This window comes from Leptodactylus fuscus, chromosome 5 (assembly GCF_031893055.1).
Source record: "Leptodactylus fuscus isolate aLepFus1 chromosome 5, aLepFus1.hap2, whole genome shotgun sequence".
Classification (NCBI taxonomy): Eukaryota; Metazoa; Chordata; class Amphibia; order Anura; family Leptodactylidae; genus Leptodactylus; species Leptodactylus fuscus.
Genome location: NC_134269.1, coordinates 7,113,004 through 7,139,411, shown reverse-complemented (window position 1 = coordinate 7,139,411; position 26,408 = coordinate 7,113,004). Strand labels below are relative to the sequence as shown.

At 44.7% G+C, this 26,408-nt stretch overlaps 2 protein-coding genes and 1 long non-coding RNA gene across 3 annotated transcripts in view; 2 read left to right on the top strand and 1 right to left on the bottom strand.

Moving 5' to 3' along the window:
* Positions 1 to 26,408, bottom strand: part of LOC142202338 (uncharacterized) — a 150,650-nt gene continuing 124,242 nt past the window's right edge. Inside the window, exon 3 of the long non-coding RNA XR_012716075.1 lies at positions 1 to 13. This is a non-coding gene — a long non-coding RNA (uncharacterized LOC142202338). The remainder of the gene's footprint in view (positions 14 to 26,408) is intronic.
* LOC142202466 (olfactory receptor 1f45-like) lies at positions 3,468 to 4,409 on the top strand. The gene has a single exon (XM_075272588.1). It carries the CDS (start codon positions 3,468 to 3,470, stop codon positions 4,407 to 4,409), a length of 942 nt encoding a protein of 313 aa, XP_075128689.1.
* LOC142202455 (olfactory receptor 5G9-like) lies at positions 25,172 to 26,119 on the top strand. The gene has a single exon (XM_075272573.1). The coding sequence runs from the start codon at positions 25,172 to 25,174 to the stop codon at positions 26,117 to 26,119; it is 948 nt and encodes a 315-aa protein (XP_075128674.1).

Genomic DNA, 26,408 nt, shown 5'->3' with positions numbered 1-26,408 from the left:
GAGAGAGGAAAGCCTTTCTGGAAGCTGTACCCCTGCCCTCCTTATCGGAGGAAGAGGCGACAGCCTTGTTAGACCCCATTTCCCATGAGGAAATTAAACAGGTACTCAACAGCTTTCCTACTGGGAAAAGCCCAGGCCCGGACGGCTTTCCGCTGCAATATTATAAAATTTTTCAGTCTGAACTCATCCCCCATCTTGCCATCTTGAGTGTAATGCACTCCTTCAGGGTAAATCCCTCCCCAGCCAAGCCCAAGAGGCACACATTACACTCTTACCCAAGGAGGGGAAGGACCCCCTGTCTTGTGGCAGTTATCGCCCCATATCCCTTCTCAATTTGGATCTTAAAATCTGGGCAAAAATATTGGCCACCAGAATCAAACCCCTGATCCCACACCTTATTCACCCAGACCAGGCGGGGTTCGTGACGGGGAGAGAGGGCAGGGATAACTCCCACCGCTTGCTCCATGCCATTGCACATGCTCGTAAGCATAGATCTAAAGTAGTTCTGCTTGGACTAGATGCCGAAAAAGCATTTGATAGAGTGGACTGGAGTTTTATGCACGCAACGCTTGAAAAGTTTAGCTTCCCGCCCCAGTTTATCAAGGCCATATTTTCACTTTACAATTCGCCTCATGCTAAACTCAAAATTAATGATACATTGTCTCCGAGCTTCCACATCAAAAATGGCACGAGACAGGGCTGCCCTCTCTCCCCCTCGCTCTTCTTACTGGTGCTAGAACCCCTTTTGCAAACTGTCCGCCTACATCCAGATGTATCGGGACTCCAAATAGGTGATTACCAACTTTATTCCGCAGCTTTTGTGGATGATGTATTATTTCTGGTCTCCAATCCAGAGAAAGGCTTACCCACCATTATAAGTCTGTTGTCCCAATACGGCTGGATCTCAGGCTATAAAGCCAATTTAGAAAAGTCGGAAGTTCTGAATATTACCCTCCCGAATTCTCAGGTCGCCTCTCTCGCATCCTCCTCTCCGTTCAAGTGGTCATCCAAGTCCTTGAAGTACCTAGGAGTTACCCTGACGGCGGATCCTAGCGACTTATACACTTCTAATTTTACCCCTTTGCTGAAAGGGATTCGAGCTCAACTGGCCTCATATAAGAAGCTGCCATTCTTCTGGCTAGGCCGTAAGAATCTTCTTAAATCATATGTCCTTCCTAAAATACTTTATAACTTACACATGCTCCCCATAAAACTGCCCCCAATTTTCTTCAAAGAAATCAAATCCATGTTTGCGACATTCCTTTGGAACGGCAAGAAATCCAGGCTCCCTCTCTCGCTCCTCATGAGGAAAAAGACGGAAGGTGGTATAGATATGCCGAGTGTCACCGACTATTATAAGGCGGTGCAGCTGAAACGGTGGGTAGACCTGACCAATATCTCTACCCCTTCTCTGATCTCAAACATTTCTTTGAATACTTTTGGGGTACGATCCCAGGCAGATCTCTGGCTCTATGGGTCACCTGGACATCGTCCAAAAGATATAGACCAGCTTTTGCTGGGAGCTTGCGAGACTTGGAGGGACATGAGGGGACAGTTGGCCCCAGATTCCTCACTCATGTTTCCTGTAGGTCTCATTCCCTCACAGTTGGGTCATTCTCACTCCTCCTACGGCGATGTTTGGGAACGTCTTCTGCCGCATAGGCTGGTTGATAATTTGGATAGTAACTCTGAGATTGATTGTGACATGCTGGAATCACGCCTACCCCGTTCTACACTCTCCTTTCTCCAAAAACATCACTTATCTAAGTTGACGGGTGATTGGTTACAAGCTTACAGACCTCGTACGGCACTCACGCCTTTTGAACGCTCGGTTTTGGCGAACAACTCACAGCTGAACAAGACATCCTTTGTCTTGAAGCACTACATTAGCCCGAAAGTGTTTTATAAACCCGCCTATGTCTCGTCTTGGGAGTCCGATCTGGGGCTCAAACTAACGGACGAACAGGTCAGTGTAGTCCTGAGAAACTCCCATGGTTTTTCTCCGTGTGTGCGCCTACAGGAAACGAAATTTAAATTATTGACAAGATGGTATCACACCCCTGAACGCCTCTCGCGCATGAAACTGGGTGTCTCAGAGTTATGCTGGAGATGTAAACTGCACACAGGCACCCTTTTCCACATTTGGTGGCAATGTCCACTAATTCGCGCCTTCTGGGATGACGTCCAGGACACTGTCAGGAAAATTACCTCGCAACCCTTCACTATTCTCCCTTCTATGGTTATTCTTTCATTGCCTAGCTCCGATTATGCCCCGTCCAGGTCCAACTTAGTCTCCTTTTTGTTGTCAGCAGCGAACTCTCTGATTCCGGGCAGATGGTTGAACTCTGAACCCCCAACCAGAGCTGAGTGGATTGCTAAAGTGAATCAGATTGCCCGGTTTGAGGAACTCTCTAGCTGGCGTCTGCGAAGGCACCAGGCTTTCCTTAAGACTTGGGAGCCATGGAAACGTTTGAATTCGTAATGTACTATTAGCCATTCAGAGATCTAGTGGATTATCAGGCCTCCTTTCCTCCTCCCCCCCCCTACCCCCCTTACCCACCCTCATCCCTCCGGCCCCCCCGTCCCACCCAAACCTTCCCATTCCCCTCCCTCATTTTTCTGGGTACGTCTTCTTTCATCTCTTCCTAGTGACCTAGGTTCTCAGATACTGCTTGCCATGTCATTTTGGTTTTTCTCACGATTTTCCTTAATTCCCCCTTTATTTATTGTTCATTTTCATAGGTAATGGTCATGTTGACATCATTGGAATACCCTTTCCTTGTATGTAATTTTTGGTATTCTTATTCCCTTATGTATGACACCATGCATATGTATCTTTTGTAATTGTATTTTCGCAGCAGCTGTGCCTTATATATATATATATATATATATATATATGCATGTTCAATTTAGGTATGTCTATACTTTTTGAAAATCAATAAAAATTATTATTATTAAAAAAAAAAAAAAAAGAATTGCAGGGGTGCTAATACTTTTGGCCAACACTGTAATCCTGGACTATCAGATATCTGTATGGTAAGGATACATTTGGTAGACCATTGGAAGAGACTGATAGACCGTTGTTACATTGTAGAATATTAGGCCATAACAAGCATCTCCTAATGAGCAAACTATCAATTAATGTAACCTCCAGTCTCATCTGTTTACTCCGTTCCTTCAATAGGATCATTATGTCGGGATCCTTGGGGAATTTTTCTTGTTTGTCTGACACTATAAAAACATGAACATCTGTCAAATTCACCATTTACGTAGAGGATACCACAACCTTAGTATGTTTCATCTTGGCTTAAAATCCTCTTATGAGGAACTCCTAAGGGGAACCATTAGTAACTAGAACGTGCACTGCTATCTAATATCATTTTTTGCAATTCATATAATTTTAATTTTCTTCTTAAATATTCACAATTTCTAGAAGAAACAATTCTTGGATCTTCACGAAGATATTAATGATGTGCGAGGAGAATCAGACACAAGTCACTCAGATACGTCTTCTTGGATTCCAAGGTCTACACAAATACAAACCTCTTCTATTCATCGTGTTCCTCTTGACTTACATATTTATACTGGCCGGAAACCTTCTCATCATCCTATTAGTGACCACTATTGACCACCTGAAGACCCCAATGTTCTACTTTCTGAAACATTTATCCACAGCCGATGTCTTACTCACCACCAGCATTGTCCCCGTGATGTTGGGCATAATATTTGTTGAGGAGGGTATCTTACTCTTTTGGGGTTGTAAAATGCAACTGTTTTTGTTCAGCATATTTGGATTCGTACAATGTTTCCTCCTTGCCATCATGTCCTATGATCGATATTTGGCCATTTGCCATCCATTACGTTACTCTTCACTGATGAGTCCAGATCTTTGCCTTCTGCTTGTTGTCGGTTCGTGGTTTATTGTCATTGTGTTAACACTGAGTGACTTTTTTGTTGTCATCCAGTTTAACTTCTGTGGCTTGAATTCCATTGACCACTTCTTCTGTGACCTTGGACCAGTCATGGAATTGACCACGTCAGACATTTCTATTTTCTTATGGCAAGACTTTCTTCTTTGCATCTTGGTCATTTTTTGCCCGTTTGCTTTTATCATTGTGACCTACTGTTGTATTTTCTTTGCCATCCTTAAAATTTCTTCGGCTTATGGTAAAAGAAAAGCCTTCTCCACTTGTAGCTCTCACCTGACCACTGTCTGCGTATATTATGGATCCCTGATAACAGTATACATAGGTCGATCTGGTGAGAGCACATCTTATATCGATAAATACAGATCCCTGTTGTACATAGTAGTGACGCCATTGTTGAATCCCATTATCTACAGCCTGAGGAACAACGAGATGAAGAGAGCTATGCAGAAAATGATGAGTCGGGTCTATCAAAAGGATTGAGAAGACAAAATATTTGAGTCATATGAAGACCACACTGAATGGTTATTCAATTTTGTATTAAGGATCACATGGCTTTCTGCGATGAGACCTGGACTTATACCATTTAGTTTATATTATGTAGACATTCATCTAATTGTTGTAGGGAATAATAGTTTACAGCTGCTGTTCAAGGTTTGGACTGGAGGGTTTTATAGCCACATAATGGTACAATTCCAGATGATTATATATAATTTTAGAATGAACTGTAGACAGGTGTGAAGTCCCATAAACTTCTAGTCATCTGGTGAGGGCTCTCCATAGTACTCCATGAATTGTCCAAAGAAGAGGACTATTAATGTATTGAGGCACTGGGTGAGAGGTATGCCTAAGCAATGGAGGGAGGTATGCCTAAGCAATGGAGGGAGGAATGCCTGAGCAATGGAGGGAGGTATGCCTAAGAAATGGAGGGAGGTATGCCTAAGCAATGGAGGGAGGTATGCCTAAGCAATGGAGGGAGGTATGCCTAAGCAATGGAGGGAGGTATGCCTAAGAAATGGAGGGAGGTATGCCTAAGCAGTAGAAGGAGGTATGTGTAAGAAATGGAGGGAGGTATGCCTAAGCAGTAGAAGGAGGAATGCCTAAGCAATGGAGGGAGGTATGCCTAAGAAATGGAGGGAGGAATGCCTAAGAAATGGAGGGAGGTATGCCTAAGCAGTAGAAGGAGGTATGTCTAAGAAATGAAGGAAGGAATGCCTAAACAAGGGAGGGAGGTATGCCTAGGCAATGGAGGGAGGTATGCCTAAGCAATGGAGGGAGGTATGCCTAGGCAATGGAGGGAGGTATGCCTAAGCAATGGAGGGAGGTATGCCTAAGAAATGGAGGGAGGTATGCCTAAGCAGTAGAAGGAGGTATGTCTAAGAAATGGAGGGAGGAATGCCTAAGAAATGGAGGGAGGTATGCCTAGGCAATGGAGGGAGGTATGCCTAGGCAATGGAGGGAGGTATGCCTAAGCAATGGAGGGAGGTATGCCTAAGAAATGGAGGGAGGTATGCCTAAGCAGTAGAAGGAGGTATGTCTAAGAAATGGAGGGAGGTATGCCTAAGCAATGGCGGGAGGTATGCCTAAGTAATGGAGGGAGTTATGCCTAAGCAATGGAGGGAGGTATGCCTAAGTAATGGAGGGAGGTTATGCCTAAGCAATGGAGGGAGGTATGCCTAAGAAATGGAGGGAGGTATGCCTAGGCAATGGAGGGAGGTATGCCTAAGAAATGGAGGGGGGAGTGCCTAAGAAATGGAGGGGGAGTGCCTAAGAAATGGAGGGAGGAATGCCTAAGCAGTAGAAGGAGGTATGTCTAAGAAATGGAGGGAGGAATGCCTAAGCAATGGAGGGAGGTATGCCTAAGCAGTAGAAGGAGGTATGTCTAAGAAATGGAGGGAGGTATGCCTAAGTAATGGAGTGAGTTATGCCTAAGCAATGGAGGGAGTTATGCCTAAGCAATGGAGGGAGGTATGCCTAGGCAATGGAGGGAGGTATGCCTAAGCAATGGAGGGAGGAATGTCTAAGCAATGGAGGGAGGTATTCCTAAGCAATGGAGGGAGGTATGCCTAAGCAATGGAGGGGGGAGTGCTTATGAAACCTTTGCACTGGTTCCACCAATGGTCCTGGCTACAGAGAATCATTACTGACATCAGCCCTTTCTTAACCCATTTCTAATGTTCACATACAATATGTAGCGCTTCAAGGAAAGACCCTTTAACTCTTTAGTAGCACAAAATAAAGCAATGAGTCCAAGCAATCACTATGGCAGTCTATAGAATATACAGTTAGGGCCAGAAATATTCGGACAGTGACACAATTTTCGCGAGTTGGGCTCTGCATGCCACCACATTGGTTTTGAAATGAAACCTCTACAACAGAATTCAAGTGCAGATTGTAACGTTTAATTTGAAGGGTTGAACAAAAATATCTGATAGAAAATGTAGGAATTGTAGACATTTCTTTACAAACACTCCACATTTTAGGAGCTCAAAAGTAATTGGACAAATAAACATAACCCAAACAAAATATTTTTATTTTCAATATTTTGTTGCGAATCCTTTGGAGGCAATCACTGCCTTAAGTCTGGAACCCATGGACATCACCAAACGCTGGGTTTCCTCCTTCTTAATGCTTTGCCAGTCCTTTACAGCCACAGCCTTCAGGTCTTGCTTGTTTGTGGGTCTTTCCGCCTTAAGTCTGGATTTGAGCAAGTGAAATGCATGCTCAATTGGGGTAAGATCTGGTGATTGACTTGGCCATTGCAGAATGTTCCACTTTTTTGCACTCATGAACTCCTGGGTAGCTTTGGCTGTATGCTTGGGGTCATTGTCCATCTGTACTATGAAGCGCCGTCCGATCAACTTGGCAGCATTTGGCTGAATCTGGGCTGAAAGTATATCCCGGTACACTTCAGAATTCATCCGGCTACTCTTGTCTGCTGTTATGTCATCAATAAACACAAGTGACCCAGTGCCATTGAAAGCCATGCATGCCCATGCCATCACGTTGCCTCCACCATGTTTTACAGAGGATGTGGTGTGCCTTGGATCATGTGCCGTTCCCTTTCTTCTCCAAACTTTTTTCTTCCCATCATTCTGGTACAGGTTGATCTTTGTCTCATCTGTCCATAGAATACTTTTCCAGAACTGAGCTGGCTTCTTGAGGTGTTTTTCAGCAAATTTAACTCTGGCCTGTCTATTTTTGGAATTGATGAATGGTTTGCATCTAGATGTGAACCCTTTGTATTTACTTTCATGGAGTCTTCTCTTTACTGTTGACTTAGAGACAGATAGACCTACTTCACTGAGAGTGTTCTGGACTTCAGTTGATGTTGTGAACGGGTTCGTCTTGACCAAAGAAAGTATGCGGCGATCAATCAACCACTGTTGTCATCCGTGGACGCCCAGGCCTTTTTGAGTTCCCAAGCTCACCAATCAATTCCTTTTTTCTTAGAATGTACCCGACTGTTGATTTTGCTACTCCAAGCATGTCTGCTATCTCTCTGATGGATTTTTTCTTTTTTTTTCAGCCTCAGGATGTTCTGCTTCACCTCAATTGAGAGTTCCTTTGACCGCATGTTGTCTGGTCACAGCAACAGCTTCCAAATGCAAAACCACACACCTGGAATCAACCCCAGACCTTTTAACTACTTTATTGATTACAGGTTTACGAGGGAGACGCCTTCAGAGTTAATTGCAGCCCTTAGAGTCCATTGTCCAATTACTTTTGGTCCCTTGAAAAAGAGGAGGCTATGCATTACAGAGCTATGATTCCTAAACCCTTTCTCCGATTTGGATGTGGAAACTCTCATATTGCAGCTGGGAGTGTGCACTTTCAGCCCATATTATATATATATAATTGTATTTCTGAACATGTTTTAGTAAACAGCTAAAATAACAAAACTTGTGTCACTGTCCAAATATTTCTGGCCCTAACTGTATAGTAGATGTTGCCCCTGGTAAAATATCATATATAGACTTCCAAGGCACTGGTGGGTCAGTACATTTTCTTCTGAATTTATTTTTGAGTCATTCTTTGCACAGTTTTATGTGTTAGGCAGAAGGAATTTTGCACCTAATTTCTATCAAATAATCATCTTGCAGTGGAAGAGCAGTTAAGAAGGTAAAGGTAACTTTTTTCATAGTGTATAATGCGTGCTTTCCTGGAACAGGAATATTATATAAGAATAATGGAATAAGTGTTTTAGCAGCTAAAATAATGAGCTCATTACAATGGAGGACTTCAATTTCAGTAACAAATCTGTAAGGAGCACAAAATGCTAAAATGCTAAAAAAGAAAGTGTTTAAACAGTAATCTGGGAGTATTGGTGGAAGAGGATGAGGAAAAGGCTAATCTGTTAAATGTCTTCGGGTGCCCCTGGTTGTCACATATAAGCCACACCTGGAGATGCTTAGAGGAATTAAGCGCAAACTGCATCCACTACTGCAAAAAGACAACCATCTAAAATCCATATTTCCAGACCCCCCTCTCCTGTACTATAGACAGCCACCAAACCTCAGGAATATGGTGTTTAGCAGCTCACTGTCACCTCCAACTATCACAGGAACATTTCCATGCGGACAGAAAAGTGCAAAACCTGCCCTCACATGCTGACCATGGATAAAATAAAGATCCCGAACTCTGATCAAGACTACAAGATCCCAGGTACCTTCACCTGCAGCACACCTAATGTAGTGTATTTAATAATATGTATCAAGTGTCCTGAGGGCCTGTATGTAGGGGAGACAGGCCAGGCACTTAGAATGAGGATAAACTCACACAGACATACGATTAGAGAGCAAAGAATGGACCTCCCTGTGCCAAAACACTTCTGCAATCAAAATCGTAATATGACCCAGGATATGAAGATCCTGGTACTAAGAGGAAATTTCAAAAACAGGAAGGATTTGGGAATGTAAACTCATGATGACCCACTTTGACACGCTCCAAATGGGGCTAAACCAGTCACAGGGTTTTATGACGTTTTACAACAACTAGACAACACATCACTGATCAAAGGAACCATAAACCCAGAGAACTTTCCTGTGAACTGATATACTGTATATATTTTTGAACTGTTTATTTGCATGTTCTGCTTTCCATCTATTTTCCATCTAACACTCTATTCCTGTATATATATGCCTGCCTTCAGACACTGTGTTATACCAGCCTGATGAAGGGACCATTAGTAGTCCCGAAAGCTCGCAATATGTCATCATTTTTTTAAGTTAGCCATTAATGAAGGTATCAACTACTGAAGACTTCTCCAAAAAAATGTTAATTTCATATCCACTAACTAACACGGTGCAAAGATATTTTTCCATTATGTCTTCTCTACTACTTTTACATAGGAAAATGACCAGGGACATGACAAGAGATAGTAAGTACCGTATATACTCGAGTATAAGCCGACCCGAATATAAGCCGACCCCCCTAATTTTACCAAACAAAAATGGGAAAACTTATTGACTCGAGTATAAGCCGAGGGGGGGAAATGCAGCAGCTACTGGAAAATTTCAAAAATTTAAATGGTCGGAGTTTTTGGGTGCAGTAGTTGCTGGGTGATGGGGAAGGGGAGGGGGTGTTTTGGTTGTCTGTCTGCCCCTTCCCTGAGCTTGAGGACTGCTTTTTTTTCCCCCCACTTGGAATTCAGCCTGGCTGAATATAGGGGATCTGCAGTACTCCTATTAACCCCTTCCCGACGGAACAGGAGCACTGCAGATCCCCTATATTCAGTAGACCGGGCACTTTCAGACACAGGGATACCTAATGTGTCTATTCTAGGGAAAGGAGGGATTTAGAACTTTTAATTTTTTTATTTTTTTTAAAGCTTCTTTTTTTTTTTTTCCACTATTTTATGGGAGGTTCTATACATTGATATTGCTGCTGGTCATAGACCTCTCCCCCCCCCCAGTACATGCGTACTCACACACAACTACCGCACACATAGACACTTGAACTGTGCACGCACAAACACATGAATCACGTGTACATACATGTATACATATATACGGACCCCACATGTGCATGCACACAAGCATACATACACATAGATCACAAGCGTGCACACACACACACACACACATGCAAATATATACACGGACCACACATGTGCAAGCACACACGCATACATGCACATGGATTACACGTGTACTCACACACACAGATACACACACTGACAAAACATGTCTGGTATCCTTATTTTTCACGGGCCTCTGGGCCATGGATTTGGCGGTTCCATAGACTTCTTTGTGCACATAGCTGTGAATTTTGCAGGCTCCATAGAAGTCTAAAATGTAAAATGACAAAATAATAAAAATTTAAAGTGGAAAAAAAGATTTACTGTAGCTCCTGGAGATGAGCGAACAGTAAAATATTCAATGTTCGTTATTCGTTACGAATAGCCGCTCAATATTAGACTATTGGAACGAATATGGAACCCCATTATAGTCTATGGGAGAAAATGCTTAGTTTCAGGGGATCCCACCATTCACCTCAGGGGGGTCACCAAGTCCACTATGACACCCCAGTAAATGATGCCAACACCCCTGGAATGACACTGGGACAGCAGGGGAAGCATGTCTGGGGGCATCTAACACACCAAAGACCCTCTATTACCCCAACATCACAGCCTAACAACTACACACTTTACACATTCCAAAAAACCTCTATCAAAGTGGGAAAATACCTGGAAACCTTCTTTACTCCCCAAATGGATGGACACAAACCCCAATTTAAGCTCAACAAACATTAACAAGCACCCCTTTAAATCACGTTGCCCATGACAACCACAGATGGGATAGGCAATGGGAAATCCAACAGTACCCACCCTGAACTGTCATTGTGTGTATGTGTTTGTGTGTGTGTGTGTGTGTGTATGTGTTTGTGTGTGTGTGTGTGTGTGATGTGGTAAGACCTTCCAACATTCTCTTTTATGGCCCTTAATGTGAGTCTTTCCAAATTAAGTTACAGGCCCTTAAGCTGAGATCCCAGCAGTGATTTGTTGGCCCTTGGAGTGAGTAGAGCCTTTAGAAAGCAGTGTTTTATGCCCTTTTGGTGAATAGAGCCTTGCAGCAGCAGTGGCCCATGGAGGTGAGCCCTAAAAAATTGAGTTGGAACCCCCTGAGGGGGGGGGGGGGGGATAATGGAAAAAAAATAAAAAAATAAAAAAATAAAAAAAATATATATATATATATATATATATATATATATATATATATATATATATATATATATACACTCACCGGCCACTTTATTAGGTACACCATGCTAGTAACGGGTTGGACCCCCTTTTGCCTTCAGAACTGCCTCAATTCTTCGTGGCATAGATACAACAAGGTGCTGGAAGCATTCCTCAGAGATTTTGGTCCATATTGACATGATGGCATCACACAGTTGCAGTCGCAGATTTGTCGGCTGCACATCTATGATGCGAATCTCCCGTTCCACCACATCCCAAAGATGCTCTATTGGATTGAGATCTGGTGACTGTGGAGGCCATTGGAGTACAGTGAACTCATTGTCATGTTCAAGAAACCAGTCTGAGATGATTCCAGCTTTATGACATGGCATTGCATTATCCTGCTGAAAGTAGCCATCAGATGTTGGGTACATTGTGGTCATAAAGGGATGGACATGGTCAGCAACAATACTCAGGTAGGCTTTGGCGTTGCAACGATGCTCAATTGGTACCAAGGGGCCCAAAGAGTGCCAAGAAAATATTCCCCACACCATGACACCACCACCACCAGCCTGAACCGTTGATACAAGGCAGGATGGATCCATGCTTTCATGTTGTTGACGCCAAATTCTGACCCTACCATCCGAATGTCGCAGCAGAAATCGAGACTCATCAGACCAGGCAACGTTTTTCCAATCTTCAATTGTCCAATTTCGATGAGCTTGTGCAAATTGTAGCCTCAGTTTCCTGTTCTTAGCTGAAAGGAGTGGCACCCGGTGTGGTCTTCTGCTGCTGTAGCCCATCTGCCTCAAAGTTCGACGTACTGTGCGGCGTTCAGAGATGCTCTTCTGGCTACCTTGGTTGTAACGGGTGGCTATTTGAGTCACTTTTGCCTTTCTATCAGCTCGAACCAGTCTGGCCATTCTCCTCTGACTTCTGGCATCAACAACGCATTTCCGCCCACAGAACTGCCGCTCACTGGATGTTTTTTCTTTTTCGGACCATTCTCTGTAAACCCTAGAGATGGTTGTGCGTGAAAATCCCAGTAGATCAGCAGTTTCTGAAATACTCAGACCAGCCCTTCTGGCACCAACAACCATGCCACGTTCAAAGGCACTCAAATCACCTTTCTTCCCCATACTGATGCTCGGTTTGAACTGCAGGAGATTGTCTTGACCATGTCTACATGCCTAAATGCACTGAGTTGCCGCCATGTGATTGGCTGATTAGAAATTAAGTGTTAACGAGTAGAGATGAGCGAACACTAAAATGTTCGAGGTTCGAAATTCGATTCGAACAGCCGCTCAATGTTCGTGTGTTCGAACGGGTTTCGAACCCCATTATAGTCTATGGGGAACAGATACTCGTTAAGGGGGAAACCCAAATCCGTGTCTGGAGGGTCACCAAGTCCACTATGACACCCCAGGAAATGATACCAACACCTCTGGAATGACACTGGGACAGCAGGGGAAGCATGTCTGGGGGCATCTAACACACCAAAGACCCTCTATTACCCCAACATCACTGCCTAACAACTACACACTTTCCACATTCAAAAAAACCTCTATCAAAGTGGGAAAATACCTGGAAACCTTCTTTACTCCCCAAATGGATGGACACAAACCCCAATTTAAGCTCAACAAACAGTAACAACCACCCCTTTAAATCACGTTCCCCATGACAACCACAAATGGAATAGGCAATGGGAATTCCAAAAGCCCTCACCCTTAACTGTCATTTTGAGTGTGTGTGTGTGTGTGTGTGTGTGTGTGTGTGTGTGTGTGTGTGATATGTGGTAAGACCTTCCAAAATTCACTTTTCTAGCCCTTAACATGAGCCCTTCCAAACAAAGTTACATGACCTTAAGCTGAGCTACCAGCAGAGATTGCGGCCCTTGGCATGAGTAGAGCCTTGCACCAGCAGTGTTTTTGGCACTTAGGGTGAGTTGAGCCTTGTACCAGCGTGTGTCCCTTAACATCAGGCGGGCCCTAAGTTCTGCGCTTTGCACAAAAGTTCCACATTAACTAGGCTGAATGGTACAAAGATTAGTAGGCCCGAGAACCAGGAACAGGTCTTGCAATGGCTGTCGGATAACGCTTAAAGCACATTGTCCACCAGCCAGGCAGCCTCTACCTCCTCTTACCCAACAGTCTTGTCCTCCTTCCACCCAAAATTCCCAATCTTCCCAGAACAATAACCCCAACTGTCCCTGCTCCCCAGAGCTGTTCTCCCTTCCTTTGACTGTACCGCAACCTGCCCCTCCATTTCGCGATTCCACGGACCTAACAGACGAGTATCTGTGTCCAGATGCTCAAACACTAGAGTCTCCTCCATTCCATCTCCGGTCGATTTGGTGGCGGATGACCAGCAACCCACCCTCATCGACGACGATGAGACGCAGTTGCTGTCAGGGCAGCCAGTTGACATGCGCATTGTGCAGGAGGAGGAGGCGAGACAGGAGTTGGAAGAGGAGGTGGTGGACGACGAGGACACCGACCCCACCTGGACAAGGCAGATGTCAAGCTGGGAAAGTAGTGTGGATGTTGAGGCAGGTGCAGCACCAAAAAGGGTAGCTAGAGGCAGAGACATGTCCAGAGGCAGAGGTCAGCTGCTTTGCCGAAGCCAGGCCAGACCCGGAATGTCCGAAGATGTTCCCTTTTGTACCCAGCCCAGAAAAACTCCCCCATCGAGGGCACGTTTCTTGAAGGTGTAGAGTTTTTTCAAGGAATGCGCCGAGGACAGATATAGTGTCGTCTACACAATTTACCTCTCGAAATCGAGTAGGGGCCCTGAGAAGAGCAACCTGTCCACCACTTCAATGCACCGTCATTTGGAATCCAAGCAATGGAATCAGTGGCAGGCAGCAACGGCAGGACAAACGTCGCCCGCCGTTCATGCCACTGCCTCTGCTCACAGTGCTGGCGATGCACTCCAGAGGACGAGCCAGGACATCACTTCATCTGCCTCCGCCACTTTGTTGACTTCTCCCTCATCCTCCCCTGTTTCTGTCTTATCTCCTTCTCCTGCACCATCAAAGGCACCATCAGGCGCTTCTTTACAACAACCCACCATCTCTCAGACATTGGAGCGCCGGCAGAAACACACCGCTAACCACCCACCCACGCAAGCCTAGAACGCCAACATCGCTAAACTGCTGGCCCAGGAGAGGTTGGCGTTCCGGCTTGTTGAAACTCCCACCTTCCCGGACCTGATGGCAACTGTGGCACCTCACTATGCCGTCCCTAGCCGTCTCAACTTCTCCCGGTGTGGCGTCCCCGCCTTGCACCAGCACGTGTCACTCAACATCAGGTGGGCCCTTAGTTCCGCGCTTTGCTGCAAGGTCCACTTGACCACCGACACTTGGACAAGCGCCTGTGGTCAGGGATGCTGCAGTGCTTATCTTTAATGACAGGCAGGGTGAATGTGGTGGAGTCTGTTCCCCGGGTGCAAACTGGGGTGGCCTATCTCCTCTCCCAGGCCAAAATTCATGGCAGGAGTAGACTGAAACCCTACGACGCTGCAACCTCCACCACAGCTACTAGCGGCAAACGCTAAAACACTGGTGTGGGGAGACGTCAGCAGGCGGTGCTGAAGCTCATCAGCTTGGGGGACAGACAGCACAGTGCCTCCGAGGTCAGGGATGCCATCCTGGCTGAGATGGCATTTTTTTTTCCCTGCTACACCTGGGGCCTGGCATTTTTACGCCTGTGATAATGGCTGGAACCTGGTAGCGGCTCTGGAGCTTGCCAGCCTCCAACACGTTCCATGTTTGGCCCACGTCTAACCTAGTGGTGCAAAGTTTTTTAAAAACATACCCAAATGTACCGAAGCTACTGTTGAAAATGCGGCGCTTGTGCGCCCACTTTTGCAAGTGCACAGGAGTCGCTGCTAGCCTAAAAACACTCTAGCAAGGCCTACATCTGTCCAAACACAGGCTGTTGTCCGTCATTCACACACGCTGAAACCCTACAATACCATATCTTGAGCAGGGTGTGTGAGCTGCACAGACCTTTGATGGAGTTCCATCTACAAAACCCAAGGGTTCCTCAAAGTCAGCAACCAAAGTTTCTGCACCATGAGTTTCCAGGGGTGGCAGAGTTATGGCTAGGGGAAGAGGCATGGATAGGGATGATGTCTAGGGGCAAAAGCAGTGTGGATGTGGAGGCAAGCTAAGCAGGAAAAACTGGGGGTACAAGCTAAGGCATGGACTGGGGTGATGTCTAGGGGCAAAAGCAGTGTGGATGTGGAGGCAAGCTAAGCAGGAAAAACTGGGGGTACAAGCTAAGGCATGGACTGGGGTGATGTCTAGGGGCAAAAGCAGTGTGGATGTGGAGGCAAGCTAAGCAGGAAAAACTGGGGGTACAAGCTAAGGCATGGACTGGGGTGATGTCTAGGGGCAAAAGCAGTGTGGATGTGGAGGCAAGCAAAGCAGGGAAAATGGTGGCTAGAGGCAAAGGGATGTCCATAGGCAGCAAGGGCAAAGATGCAAAACTCTCCCGTTTCAAGAATTTTCCTGACTTGTTTCCCCACAAAACATTCCTGGGAGGAGGGCTGAAACACCACCCTCCTCCTCCTCCGCTGTTAGATTGACCCCAGCTACGAGCTGAAAACGCTGCAACACTGGTGTGGGGAGACGTCAGCAGGCTGGGCTGAAGCTCATCAGCTTGGGAGACGGACAGCACACTGCCTCTGAGGTCAGGGATGCCATCCTGGATGAGATGGCAATTTGTTTATCCCCGCTGCCCCTGGGGCCAGGTTTTTTAGCTTGTTGGAGGGCTCTGGAGCTTGCCAGCCTCCAACACGTTCCATGCCTTGCCCACATGTTCAATGTAGTGGTGCAATGATTTTTAAAAACATACCCCAAATTAGCTGAGCTAAGGGTGAAAGTGCGGCACTTGGACACCCACTTTCCCAAGTCTACAGTACCTGGAGCTAGCCGCAATACACTCCAGCAAGGCCTACATCTGCCTGAAGCACCTACTGTTGTGCGAGGTCACCACACGCTCTAACCCTAGATACCGTATGTTCAGCAGGGTGTGTGAGCAGCAGAGACCTTTGATGGAGTACCAGCTACAAAACCCAAGGGTTCCTCAGAGTCAGCTCCCTCACTTTCTGCACCATGAGTTTCCATGGGTGGCAGACTTATGGCTAGAGGCACAGGCATGGATAGGGGTGATGTGTAGGGGCAAAAGCAGTGTGGATGTGGAGGCAAGCTAAGCAGCAAAAACTGGGGGTACAAGCAGCTGGTGACATCATCACTGACAAGCACAGCTGTCTGTCAGCTGACAGGCTGACTTTCACCAAAATGAACAGACAATGGATAGACTCATCATATACATGTCAGTTACATGACAAATTTAGTGCAATTTGCAAGTCCAAGATGGTTTGGAGATCTGCGGAGAGGAATCTCACCACCTCTTGCGGGTGCCATCATTTGGAAGGCAAGCCCTGGGCTCAGTGGGTGAGAGCAAGCGCAGGATAATCGTCGTTTGGCCTGGCGGCCACTGCCTCTTCCACTGTTGACAGGGCTGGCGCTGCAGTCCAGACCAGGAGCCAGGACACCTCTACATCTGCCTCTGACACTTTGGGGAGTTCACCCTTATCCTCACCTTTTCCTGCCATTTCTCCTTTTGCCCGCGCCATCATGCGCCTCTTCCCAGCAACTCCCCATCTCCCAAGCCTTTCATTTCATGCTAAAGTACAGCGCAACCCACCCACATGCCCAAGGCTTCAACGGCCTCATCTCAAGAAATCTGGCCCAGGAGATGTTGGAATCCTACGACGCTGCAACCTCCACCCCAGCTACTAGCGGAAAACACTGTAACACTGGCATGGGGAGATGTCAGCAGGCCGTGCTGAAACTGATCAGCTTGGGGGACAGACAGCACAGTGCCTCCGAGGTCAGGGATGCCATCCTGGCTGAGATGGCATTTTTTTTTCCCTGCTACACCTGGGGCCTGGCATTTTTGCGCCTGTGATAATGGCTGGAACCTGGTAGCAGATCTGGAGCTTGCCAGACTCAAACACGGTCCACGCATGGCCCACGTTTTCCAACTTGTTGGTGCCATGTTTCTTTGAAACCTACACCATTGTGCCTGATATACAGGTCAAAGTGGGGCCATTTTCGTAAGTGAGAACTAGCCTCTGCTAGGCAGAAAACATTCAGAGCACACTCCTCTCATCTTCGCACCGTTGGCTGGCGGAGGAAGACGAGGGGGTTGGAGTGGCATCTGATGTCCCTATCCCACACGAGGCTAGAGGGTGCACTTCAGTGCATCCCATTGCTTCACCACAAATGGTGTGAAGGGGAGTGGAAAATGGAGGAAATGGAGAGTGACCCTTACAGTTGGGGCCAGCAAAGGCATGCCAAGTAACACACTGGCACACATGGCTGACTTCATCTTGGGTTGCTTTTCAACACATATTTCACATCATGAAGAACAAATAATACTGGATTTTTTCAAGCCTCGAACCCCGGTCTAGGTCTAATGTCTGTTCCTTTCTTATATTAGGGGAGAGGGAAAAAAAATTACTTCAGTGATACGTTTAGCGTACATAGACTGACTATTAATGTGTATCCCACTTAGTGTTGTTAGGGTTACACACCGTCACAACCTGGCTAAAGCTTCTATAGCTGTTAATAAAGTCAACATAACTTTACGGTATCCAAAAAGACAGCTGGTACCGACAGAGAGCAAGACAAATGTCACCCAAAGCTGTGAGCTCTGAACACCCACAGTGACTTTGGCGTCATCATCATTATAAGGGAGCGGGTGGTAATAAATAACTTGGCAGTGCCTAAAACCCAAAAAGCTTATACAACTATATTTACATTAAGATACACAAATGAAACTTTTCAGTAGCATGTCATGAGACAAGCTGATAAGCTCTTCCTTTGTGCAGTGCTATTTGAAAGTTAAACGCTGCCTTTATTTTAATTCTGGAGAAGGTGCAGACATTAGATTTAGAACATGTTGTCTTCATTGTCCAAATCCTCTATATAGGTAATGTGTTTTTCGGGCCGAGCTGTCTGGGAACGAGCTGGTGCAGCACTGACAACCTGGAAAAATATGGCAAGAGCCTGAGATGTAGGGTGAATGAATCCCCAAATTATTTGTGGAATTCCCAGTGAGACAATGGCACTGTATACCAGTAGCAAAAATTGTGGGTGCACGTAACCCCCATATATTCTTTGAATTCCCAGTCAGACAATGGCACTGTATACCAGTAGTAAAAATAGTGGGTGCACATAACCCCAATATATTCTTTGAATTCCCAGTCAGACAATGGCACTATATACCAGTAGTAAAAATTGTGGGTGCACGTAACCCCCATATATTCTTTGAATTCCCAGTCAGACAATGGCACTGTATACCAGTAGTAAAAATTGTGGGTGCACATAACCCCCATATATTCTTTGAATTCCCAGTCAGACAATGGCACTGTATACCAGTAGTAAAAATTGTGGGTGCACATAACCCCCATATATTCTTTGAATTCCCAGTCAGACAATGGCACTGTATACCAGTAGTAAAAATAGTGGGTGCACATAACCCCAATATATTCTTTGAATTCCCAGTCAGACAATGGCACTGTATAGCAGTAGCAAAAATTGTGGGTGCACGTAACCCCCATATATTCTTTGAATTCCCAGTCAGACAATGGCACTGTATACCAGTAGTAAAAATAGTGGGTGCACATAACCCCAATATATTCTTTGAATTCCCAGTCAGACAATGGCACTATATACCAGTAGTAAAAATTGTGGGTGCACGTAACCCCCATATATTCTTTGAATTCCCAGTCAGACAATGGCACTGTATACCAGTAGTAAAAATTGTGGGTGCACATAACCCCCATATATTCTTTGAATTCCCAGTCAGACAATGGCACTGTATACCAGTAGTAAAAATTGTGGGTGCACATAACCCCCATATATTCTTTGAATTCCCAGTCAGACAATGGCACTGTATACCAGTAGTAAAAATTGTGGGTGCACATAACCCCAATATATTCTTTGAATTCCCAGTCAGACAATGGCACTGTATAGCAGTAGCAAAAATTGTGGGTGCACGTAACCCCCATATATTCTTTGAATTCCCAGTCAGACAATGGCACTATATACTAGTAGTAAAAATTGTGGGTGCACATAACCCCCATATATTCTTTGAATTCCCAGTGAGACAATGGAACTGTATAGCAGTAGCAAAAATTGTGGGTGCACGTAACCCCCATATATTCTTTGAATTCCCAGTCAGACAATGGCACTGTATACCAGTAGTAAAAATTGTGGGTGCACGTAACCCCAATATATTCTTTGAATTCCCAGTCAGACAATGGCACTGTATACCAGTATTAAAAATTGTGGGTGCACATAACCCCCATATATTCTTTGAATTCCCAGTCAGACAATGGCACTATATACCAGTAGTAAAAATTGTGGGTGCACATAACCCCCATATATTCTTTGAATTCCCAGTCAGACAATGGCACTATATACCAGTAGTAAAAATTGTGGGTGCACATAACCCCCATATATTCTTTGAATTCCCAGTCAGACAATGGCACTGTATACCAGTAGTAAAAATTGTGGGTGCACATAACCCCCATATATTCTTTGAATTCCCAGTCAGACAATGGCACTGTATACCAGTATTAAAAATAGTGGGTGCACATAACCCCAATATATTCTTTGAATTCCCAGTCAGACAATGGCACTATATACCAGTAGTAAAAATTGTGGGTGCACATAACCCCAATATATTCTTTGAATTCCCAGTGAGACAATGGAACTGTATAGCAGTAGCAAAAATTGTGGGTGCACGTAACCCCCATATATTCTTTGAATTCCCAGTCAGACAATGGCACTGTATACCAGTAGTAAAAATTGTGGGTGCACGTAACCCCAATATATTCTTTGAATTCCCAGTCAGACAATGGCACTGTATACCAGTATTAAAAATTGTGGGTGCACATAACCCCCATATATTCTTTGAATTCCCAGTCAGACAATGGCACTATATACCAGTAGTAAAAATTGTGGGTGCACATAACCCCCATATATTCTTTGAATTCCCAGTCAGACAATGGCACTATATACCAGTAGTAAAAATTGTGGGTGCACATAACCCCAATATATTCTTTGAATTCCCAGTGAGACAATGGCACTGTATAGCAGTAGCAAAAATTGTGGGTGCACGTAACCCCCATATATTCTTTGAATTCCCAGTCAGACAATGGCACTATATACCAGTAGTAAAAATTGTGGGTGCACATAACCCCCATATATTCTTTGAATTCCCAGTCAGACAATGGCACTATATACCAGTAGTAAAAATTGTGGGTGCACATAACCCCCATATATTCTTTGAATTCCCAGTCAGACAATGGCACTATATACCAGTAGTAAAAATTGTGGGTGCACATAACCCCCATATATTCTTTGAATTCCCAGTCAGACAATGGCACTATATACCAGTAGTAAAAATTGTGGGTGCACATAACCCCCATATATTCTTTGAATTCCCAGTGAGACAATGGCACTGTATAGCAGTAGCAAAAATTGTGGGTGCACGTAACCCCCATATATTCTTTGAATTCCCAGTCAGACAATGGCACTGTATACCAGTATTAAAAATAGTGGGTGCACATAACCCCCATATATTCTTTGAATTCCCAGTCAGACAATGGCACTATATACCAATAGCAAAAATTGTGGGTGCACATAACCCCAATATATTCTTTGAATTCCCAGTGAGACAATGGAACTGTATAGCAGTAGCAAAAATTGTGGGTGCACGTAACCCCCATATATTCTTTGAATTCCCAGTCAGACAATGGCACTATATACCAGTAGTAAAAATTGTGGGTGTATATAGCCCCAATTCTATTGCTAGGGGACTTGCAGGGTATTTCTGAGGTGAAGGTGGGGGGGCACACCGTTGGAACGGGGATTTGGGGTGTATATATGGGGTATACGGGAATACACTGTCAGTGTGTTCCATTCAGGATCCTGGGAAAGCTGGGTTGCGGCGATTGAGCCCGTCAGTGCCACGTTACACTGACAAGCTTCTCCCTGGAATTGAAGTTATATGTAAGCCCAATATATTCTTTGAATTCCCAGTCAGACAATGGCATTATATGGCAGTAGCAAAAATAGTGGGTGTATATAGCCCCAATTCTATTGCTAGGGGACTTGCAGGGTATTTCTGGGGTGAAGGTGGGGGGGCACACCGTTGGAACGGGTATCGGGGGTATATATCGGGTATACGGGAATACACTGACAGTGTATTCCATTCAGGATCCTGGGAAAGCTGGGTTGCGGCGATTGAGCCCGTCAGTGCCACGTTACACTGACAAGCTTCTCCCTGGAATTTAGCTCTTATAAGAGCTGTTGTGGTTGTCTTCTCCTTCCTATCCTAGCCTGTCCCTGCCTACCCAGAATCTAAGCCCTAGCTAGCTGGACGGAAACCTCCGTCCTCGGTGAATTGCAAGCTCAGAATGACGCGAACCTGGGCGTCGCTGTTCTTTTAAATTAGAGGTCACATGTTTTCGGCAGCCAATGGGTTTTTCCTACTTTTTTCAACGTCACCGGTGTCGTAGTTCCTGTCCCACCTACCCTGCGCTGTTATTGGAGCAAAAAAGGCGCCAGGGAAGGTGGGAGGGGAATCGAGTAATGGCGCACTTTACCACGCGGTGTTCGATTCGATTCGAACATGCCGAACAGCCTAATATCCGATCGAACATGAGTTCGATAGAACACTGTTCGCTCATCTCTATTAACGAGCAGTTGGACAGGTGTACCTAATAAAGTGGCCGGTGAGTGTATATATATATATATATATATATATATATATATATATATATATATATATATATATTATATTGTATTTAAAAAAAAAAATTCACATGCAGAATTAGGGGCTGGGGTTGTAGTTGTAGGAGGAGGATGAGGAGGATGAGGAGGAAGAGTAAATTGTTTGCTGTCTGAATCTCTCCAGTACCTGGGCTCTGGAGTGGACACCCAGCTGGATATCCATGTCCACACCCATGTCCCCTGCTGCTGCTGGCAGCCCCTCTCCAGTACCTGGACTGTGGAGTGGATATACAGCTGGGTATCCACATCCTCGCCCATGTCCCCTGTTCATAATGACGAAGGACATTGGTAGCATCCCCTCTACAGTAGCTGGACTGTGGACTAGACACCCAGCTGTGTATGCACGTCCACATCCCCTGCTGCTACTGACAAGAGGCAATGCTGGCAGCCCCTCTCCAGTACCTGGACTGTGGACTACACACCCAGCTGGGTATGCACGTCCATGTCCTCGCCCCCTGCTGCTACTGACGAGGGACACAGCTGGCAGCTCCTCTCCAGTAGCTGGACTGTGGGATGGATATACAGCTGGGTATGCACGTCCACGTCCTCGTGCATGTATCCTGCTGCTACTGACGAGAGGCAATGCTGGCAGCCCCTCTCCAGTACCTGGACTGTGGAGGTGCTCTATCCTTCACATGTCTTCAGAGCGCCCTGCCCCCGCATCCCTAGACTAGTATTGTAGAGATGCTAGTATTGTAGAGATGCAGGGAGTAGGCAGGGCTTGATGTACCTGGAGAGTGTGGGCGCCTCCCAGTACCCACCCACACTCTCCTAAGCCCCACCTTCTCTATAATACTAGTCTCGGGAGGCAGGGGCAGGGCGCATGGCACTCTGAAGACATGTAAAGGACAGACGCCCGGACCAAGAAGAACTGCTGCAGGTAAGCGGACACCAGTGAGGGGGTCAATCACTACACAGGGTGGGGTCCAAAAATTGAAATTTTTTTGGACTACATGCTGTGTAGTGAATAGGATCGTTTTTAAAATCCAATCTCCAAATGATCGGAAATCATATTTTAAAATCATCCTGAAATTTCAAGATCGACTCAACCCTAAGTGCTGGCCGATGTAGCAGTGTAGCAGTGTCCGATGTAGCAGTCTGATGCAGCAAAGCTGAGTGTGTAGCAGGTTCAGCTGAACATGCTGCACATTCAGCTCTGCTGCAACGGACTGCTACATCGGACGCTGCTACATCGGCCAGCACTGGTACATCAGAGATGAAGCAGAGCTGGCCATTCGCTGAGCTCAGCTAATAGTCCAGGGCCAGAATTAGACCTAAATAGCCTCAGGCCCGCCGGTGATCCCCCTGACCCGGAAGTGCTGGCTCCAGCACCAGGGGAAAACCGGAACCTCAGTGGAGGCCCCGTCCTGTCCTAACAGTTATGTCATATATCTTTACATATAATGTAACAATTTGGAATGCTTATTTAGTTACAAGAGTTGCCAGAGATAAATCTAAAAACTCTCCACTTTCAACATAGCCTACAAACAGCCTAGAATTAGATGGTGTGTTGTATTTCTCTCCAGAAGTACAAATATGACCATGGTTACCTTTCTTCTCTGCTTAAGATGGAGAAAGATGGAGGCATGAGATCAAGGGTGTAATCTGATTGGGATGAAGAGACCATCAGTCATGTATTTTTATTCTATGTAATATCACATGATCATATTAACCCTTGATCACAGGAATATTTCTGATTTAATCAAACCCTTTGTTTCCCAGAGAGGCGCTTTTGTTTACACCTAAATTCTAATCTCGTTATCACAGCAGAGGGGAACCTGCTAGAGTTCAAGCAAGTCAAACTTCAAAGGAGATATGGCTTTAGGACAATATTTCCCAGGAAAATATGCTACTGTCACCCGGATAAATTCCTCAGATGCAGAAGGTGAAGATGCACGTTACCACTCCCAACATTGTGCTGTTGAGAGCAAGGGAAAGGTCCAGACACTGAACTCATTACCCAAAGGGGTTTGTAGTGTCATCCTTGGTGTCTACACAATGGGGGTCTTGCCATCATCCCCAGTATACCCCTTACCTGACACTATGGTCATCTGATGAGTAATTATGACTTTGCATAGTTAATTGGTTTCAAGATGGAGAATTCTGTCTCATTGTCATGAACACCATGTGAGCAGCCACATGGTCTTTGACTAGCTTCCTCTGGAGGGGTGGACAAAAGACGTTCTACTACTGGAAGCCATATGATAAGATGGAGGATCTCTTACTGACTAAGCATGTGCCCTGAAGTCTAGCAGATAGGCTTCAGAGATTATTTTGGTATTGTTTCCTTTCTATCTTTATCTCCATTTTCTTTTATGTATTGTATTATGCTGCAACCGTATTTGCTTGCCCTCCACTGATATATATTTCTGTATATACTAAGTGCCTAGTACTGATCCATTCAAGGTTAATAAATCTAAAATTTAGAAAGCTTGTTTCGTATTATTCTATAAGACCCAGACACACTTGCAGGTGCGAGTGGAAAGCAAGGAAGTGGTGTGCAAATGGCTTGGTAAGGCGGTATCCTTCACACTGATGATTGGGGCTCCGGGGCCTCAGTGCAAACTTTGTAATGGGCTGCCACTTACAATGTACTATCTATAATACTGGTGTCTGTTTTGTTGTAGAGAGGACTTTGAGTCCCTCAGACTCCGGGGCTCAGTAGTGAAAGCTACCTCTGCATATCCTATAGATACTGGGATGACCAGCTTTAAGTTTATACCACTTATTTTAGTGTTGAGTCAAAAGTAAAAGTAAAGAGAGGGAAAATATACTACAGGGACACATCCATCTTATTATTCAGTCTGATCATCATATACAGTATAGACTGTTCCCAATGCACAATCTATCAATTACTGTAACCCTCCAGTCTCATCTGTTTACTTCCTTTACTTGACTGTGATCATTATTTCCGGATCCTTTGAGAATTGTCCTTGTTTACCTAACACTATAAAAACCTCAACATCTGTGAGCTTTACCATTTACATAGAGAATGCCACAATGTTTGTATGTTTCATCTCAGCCTAATCCTCTTGAGCATTTCTAAAGGGGAATCATTAGTGAGTAGAATTTACCGCATCACCTAATATTATTTTTATTTTATTTTCAGGTCATTTTAGATACATTTCTGTTTAAATGTTCCCAATTTGTAGAAGAAACAATTTCTGGATTTTCATCAAGATATTAAAGATGTGTGAGGAGAACCAGACACAAGTCACTCAGATACGTCTTCTTGGATTCCGAGGTCTACAAAAATACAAACCTCTTCTATTCATTGTGTTCCTCTTGACTTACATATTTATACTGGCCGGAAACCTTCTGATCATCCTATTAGTGACCACTATTGACCACCTGAAGACCCCAATGTTCTACTTTCTGAAGCATTTATCCACAGCCGATGTCTTACTCACCACCAGCATTGTCCCCGTGATGTTGGACATAATATTTGTTGAGGAGGGTGTTTTACCCTTTTGGGGCTGTATAATACAGTTACATGTCTTTGGTATATTTGGATTTGTTCAATGTTTCCTCATTGCCGTCATGTCCTATAATCGATTTTTGGCCATTTGCCATCCATTACGTTATTCTTCACTGATGGGCCCAAATCTTTGTCTCCAGCTTGTTGTTGGGTCATGGTTTTTAGTCACTGTCTTAATATCAAGTGAGGTTTTTGTTGTCATCCAATTTAACTTCTGTGGCTTGGATTCCATTGACCACTTCTTCTGTGACTTTGGTCCCATAGTGGAATTGGCCACTTCAGACACTTCCGTTTTGATGATACTAGATTTTTTTATTTCCATATTCATGATTTTTTTCCCATTTGCTTTTATCATTACAACCTACTTTTTTATTTTCTTTGCCATCCTAAAAATTTCTTCGGCTTATGGTAAAAGAAAAGCCTTCTCTACTTGTAGCTCCCACCTGACCACTGTCTGTATATATTATGGTACCCTAATAACAGTATACATGGCCTCAACCGATGAGGGCTCGGCCAATATCAACAAGTACAGATCCCTGTTGTACACAGTAGGGACTCCACTGATGAATCCCATTATCTACAGCCTGAGGAACAAAGAGATCAGGAGAGCCATGCAGAAAATGGTCAATCGGGTCTTTCAAAATGGATGGAAAAGATGAAACCTGTCAACGAAAGGTATTATAGTGTTTGAAGACTTAACTTCCTTACTTTGCACTAAGTATCACCTAGCTGACTACAATGTAATAAAGATTTATTCCACCATAAAGTTATATACTGTGTATCATAAATGTATCTCTGTGGCCGCCTAGCCATTGTGCTGTTTATTGTAGACTGTCAAGTATTTAGTTAGTTTAGTTAGTGTGTAATCAAATTAGAATTTGGGTTCATTGGAGTCATTACAAAGAAAGATCAGAGCTAAGTTAATGCTAAACACATCCCCAATGTATC

Excerpts from the sequence above, each read along its gene's own strand:
- LOC142202466 (XM_075272588.1), top strand. The coding sequence starts at position 3,468 with ATGATGTGCGAGGAGAATCAGACACAAGTCACTCAGATACGTCTTCTT.
- LOC142202455 (XM_075272573.1), top strand. The coding sequence starts at position 25,172 with ATGTGTGAGGAGAACCAGACACAAGTCACTCAGATACGTCTTCTTGGA.